Genomic DNA, 4,955 nt, shown 5'->3' on the forward strand with positions numbered 1-4,955 from the left:
TCTATTCTGCGTTGTTACACTACAGTATCACCAACTCAAATAAAGTACATTCTCGGACCAGCCGGTGACATTGTGTCATATGTAGTGTTATAAATAATGTTCATAAAAATAAGAAATAACAATTATTTAGATCTATATTTCATATTGAATAACATATCCTAATTATATGCGGCCAAGATTAAATATACATGATATTATCATTATGTCAAACTTAATAACAGATCTGATATATTGATCATGATTACAAATGATGCCATATACAAAATTTTATCATACACATAGTCACAAACACATAATATAAATCGAGGTAATGAATAGATAAGCAATACCTTATCATAAACGATATTGGATCCATCGAACGCTCATAGCAATAGGATTTAGAGACGCATTCCTAAACTGACAACAAACTACAGCGTGCTAACAAAAAGATATACGAAGGAAACATCTCATCAAAATCACGATCATGTCAAAAATAAATCAATTATAACACGAATTTCTGTGATGATCCTTTAAAACCAAATGTTAAAGATGTAATAATGATAATAAGATATTAATATTCAAAGAAAATCAAATGAAACTAAATAACTTAAAGATGTTCCACCGCTGGCGAAAGATACTTTTCCTCTATCAAAAACAGGAGCAAACGAATTGGTAATTTTTTTCAGTTACAACAGTTACTTCAGTAAAAAGTTTGAGCTTACCATTTTACTTCGAGATAAAAATATCAAAAATAATTAATTGCATCCCGAAAAAATTCCGTGGCACTATTTCCGATATGGAATAAAGTACTGATTGCGCATGCACCAAAAGCAAAATAAATTATCTTATATTATTTTTGTGTTAATTAGACATTATTGCTCAAATGATGAGTATCGTTTATGCTCTGTCGGTGGTGGAGCATCTTTAATAATACATCCGGTAAATTGATCAAAATAAAAGTTTCTCAACATTGTATACTTAGTACCAAACATATCTATAAAACGAGAAAAAAATGGTACAAAATTATCAAAAATGACAGGCAAGAGTCGAGACGTAAAAAATAATATACATGTAAATACATTCGTGTATAAGTTACCCGTTGATTTGTAAATAATAAATAACTAAGAACTGTTTGATACGATATAATTGTCATTCCAAAAATCAAAAAAATTTAAAGTAAATACATAAATGTATTAGCAAAAAGCATTATTCGTCAATAAAACAATATGAAAAACTACTCGGGAATGGCATTTATCATCGGCGGTTCATATCATGTATGTAGCTCAAAAGAGGCAGACAATTAAATCATCATTCACTTACATATAAATTTTTTATAAATATATATAATTTAGCTTGAAATTTTCTTGAATATCGTGAGTACATATGACAAGAAGATTTGTGTTTACAGCTCATGAAAATGCTCAACAAAATGGTGATTATATCATAACAACGGACTGTATAGATTAAAAGCATAGGATAAGTCAGAACAACAACGCAAACAATTATTAACACTATCAAAACAACAACAAACAATAAAAGCTAAAACATATTATAAATAAAAATGACCCGTTTAAAGATACAACAATTACAACACTAAATTGTTGTTCTGATACATCCGAACCAGTACACTTCCGAGTGAAATATACTTTAATGCTTCCACACAAAAGTTTACGTCCATGGTATCCTTGTAGACGGCGTTTTTATAGCGTCGTCACACTGAAATATCTTGTTAAAATTTATGTTGTAACCACAGATAAAAATAAACGCAATTGCGTACACGCCTGCACTTTTCAGAAACCTGAGCATAGAGCAATGAGAAGCATTTGTTTGTAATATATCCAGACGTGTAACATTAAAATCGTAATAATTGTAATATCATCCAGACTACAGGAAGTACAAACCTTGCCGTTAAACAATAAACGGATTAAATAAAATAGATGTTTGGGATGTAATTATTACGACATTCACTGAAGGTCAACTTTAAAAGCCGACGCCATATATATCATATTTGGATGTCTATGAATTGTCCATCGGCTATGTTCGGATTTATGATTTCACAATAATAATTCTCAGCATTTTATGTTTTCCATATTTTTTCTCATGATATGATAGCCTTGACCGTTCCCCGGATATAGTCCGACACACTGGACACTTCCGAAAAGCCGATGCACACATTGGACAAGTGACCCAGATGTCCACAAGGTAAGAACACAATACTAGCCTCCTCGTCCAGAACACACCTTACATATCTTCTGTTCTCGTAATACTCGGTTCTCTTCTGTTAACTCATCTATGCCTGAAACAAGGAAAAGAGAAACATATAAAATTTATGTTTTATTTAACGACATTATTCATGATTATATTGAATATTCATGGGGGTTTTTTTATCAAAGAAACTGTCGTGGCAATTGTCCTGAATGAAGTTATTATATATACATATAAACATTATCCCGGTTTTCTTTACATTATGTTAATTTTTTTGCGTTTTGATAAGACATACCCAACTTAGAATAAAAATCACAACCTACACTTTGGTCTGAAAATAGATAGAGAGAAGAATTTTGTCGTAATAATTGGGGATGCCTCATATTTCTTCATTATTACTTACTTTTCCTGTAAATCCTCTCTAAACTCTGTATATTGACTTTTACTTTCACTTTCACTTTCGCTTCCACTTTCATGTTCCTTTCCATTTTCGATGGGACTGCTCTGATCGGTTTCAGCTTCTGACTTTGTATCGTTGCTGTCATTTTCCTCTATTTCCCAGACAACAGGCAATAACTTCTCAGCACTGAAATCCGCTCCTTAAGTGAATAAATCAATTACAAATCAATTAAAATATAAAATGGTCATATGTAATGATTGCATATCATTTGATTGGGCATAACATGTAAATCCGTTTTGTAAAGTCCCAGTCAATTAAAACATATATTGTCAGTAGTATCCTCCACAATTATCAATTATTGTTTAGATGAATAGATAATTTAAAATGAAAGCATTTTTTCTTCTATGTAATATAAAGGATTAATTTATCAATAACAATTGAAGTTGGAAGTATTTTTATATATTAATCTGCATTTGCACTATAATGCATGGTTATCTTCTCTTGCAGTTAGGTATGGTTGTTACGTCATATCTACGACGAAATTTACACCAACAAAATGATAACGTCATATTCTACACCTACCAACAAGGGCAGATAACTCTTTAATGTGCAATTTTTGAACACTTACCGTGTTGTTTTTTGTACACCACAATCGCCCTGGCCAGTAATGATTTACTATAACCGAGTTCCATAACACTCAGCACTGCCGGATGTTGAAATAAATCTTCATCGCTGTTTTCTATTCTAGACTCGTCCTTCTGCTCCTTCTTAAGAAAGAAATTAAAACATGATTACGGGAACGTATTTTTTAAGAATAAAGGAATATACAAATTTAATAATAAAATAGCTTTCAAACCGGAAAAAATCTTATTTATTCTAGACAAAATTCAAACTGCTCCTTCTTAAAAAGAAATTAAAACACGCATTAAGTTCATATTTTAAAGAATAAAGGTATTTGCAGATTTATAAATAAATAAATAATATTCATATAAAATTCTTGTTCAATCCAGAAAGAAATAACCAAAGTTACCGAGTAACAAAGCTAACAAAATTGCCCTTATGTCTTTTTGTACACAGTGTACCTACCTGAGGAGTTGGCGGTTCGATAGATCCAGACTGGACACCCATGATGAATTTGTCGCCTTTCGTCAGTCTCAGGAATGGACAGGATGGGAACCAACGCGCATGTTCATAGAATGGATCGTCTTCCGGGTCCCATTCACGTAATCCTCCTCCACAGTGGAAACACCTCACGAAGTCATTCCTACCTGTTTAGACAGATTCAATTCGGAACATTATTGTATATTCTAAGAACATTATTTGCATTGAAAAGACAATTGTTAGTTTTTCATTTGATTTGTAGTTTGATATCTTTATTGCAATAATTAACTTGCTAATCCGCAGCTTTAATAAATGCTACTTAATTATTCTCTCAGAATTTTGACATAATGAATAGAGGACGCGTGAGAACGAGACAGGTTAAATGTCCTTATGCAGCTCAGCAATTAAGCAATTTTAGCGATTTATTTATTTAGTACAAAATATTCCTTACCTCTCATTAAAAGAGGACCTGTGGCGTTCTCAAGCGTAGATCTTCGGGGCATGATTGTTTGCTTGACTACGTTGGCCACTTTCGGATGGATGCTGAGACCGTGTAGGCAACAACAATGCCAAGTTTAGCAATAATGTGGGATTCTTTGGTGTTGTATGTCTCCAAAGATCCAGTATATCGTCCGAACTGTGAGGCAAGACTTGTGCGGAATCTTGACTTGACGTAGACACCACGAATCGGCTACTTAGTTTTAGTTCCACTGATTCGTATAAATGTGTGGCTCTACGATGTCAGTGTTTTGTTTGCTGTTTTTGTAGTAAATCGTTGGATATGTGTATGTTCTATAGCTTGTTCAGGTTGGGGATATGTTCCGTCATCATCCATTTTTCGACCGGTGGTAGAATATGTTAGGACTGACACGTGTCCCCGCTGTGGTAATCGTAGGAATGTGTCCTGTCGTCAGTCCTTGTGTCACACCAAGGTCCATCGTGATGGAGCCCACCACAGTGGCCCCCAATAGATTTGTCTTCTGCTGCACTTGTTCAACCCCAGATTTTAAGTCCCTCCAACGTGGTAGCCACATGGGATGTCAACGTGGAATGCTTCGGGTTCACTTGGTTTAAAGAAGGGGAACGGAGCTTAGGTGAGATTTGTCCAGGTGTATCTCTCTCGGTCTATCTTGCTTTCGTTCACCCACTGTGTACTTTATCACACTGCCGACGACAGCCATGACTGCGGTAAGAGTCGATCGGGAAGGCCGATCGTAATGACAAGAAGCCTGCTTCCTCCGTCGGCCTCCCAGGGTCATACCCAGCTCGG

At 34.3% G+C, this 4,955-nt stretch overlaps 1 protein-coding gene across 1 annotated transcript; it reads right to left on the reverse strand.

Moving 5' to 3' along the window:
• Window positions 1-2,025: 2,025 nt before the first annotated feature.
• On the reverse strand, window positions 2,026-4,188 carry LOC138327212 (baculoviral IAP repeat-containing protein 8-like). Its single transcript, XM_069273191.1, has 5 exons — window positions 4,137-4,188; window positions 3,671-3,852; window positions 3,213-3,351; window positions 2,588-2,783; window positions 2,026-2,275 (listed from the first exon to the last, which is right to left on the reverse strand). Exons 1-5 carry the CDS (start codon window positions 4,186-4,188, stop codon window positions 2,266-2,268), a joined length of 579 nt encoding a protein of 192 aa, XP_069129292.1. The 3' UTR covers window positions 2,026-2,265.
• Window positions 4,189-4,955: the final 767 nt, after the last annotated feature.

This window comes from Argopecten irradians, chromosome 7 (assembly GCF_041381155.1).
Source record: "Argopecten irradians isolate NY chromosome 7, Ai_NY, whole genome shotgun sequence".
NCBI classification, from domain to species: domain Eukaryota; kingdom Metazoa; phylum Mollusca; class Bivalvia; order Pectinida; family Pectinidae; genus Argopecten; species Argopecten irradians.

What these genes read in the sequence shown, in the direction of transcription:
- LOC138327212 (XM_069273191.1), bottom strand. Translation starts at nt 4,188, where the DNA reads ATGCCCCGAAGATCTACGCTTGAGAACGCCACAGGTCCTCTTTTAATG. An exon ending in AGGTCCTCTTTTAATGAGAG is followed by an intron (nt 3,853 to 4,136) that starts GTAAGGAATATT and finishes CTGTCTAAACAG; the next exon opens with GTAGGAATGACTTCGTGAGG. An exon ending in GGTGTACAAAAAACAACACG is followed by an intron (nt 2,784 to 3,212) that starts GTAAGTGTTCAA and finishes TATTCACTTAAG; the next exon opens with GAGCGGATTTCAGTGCTGAG.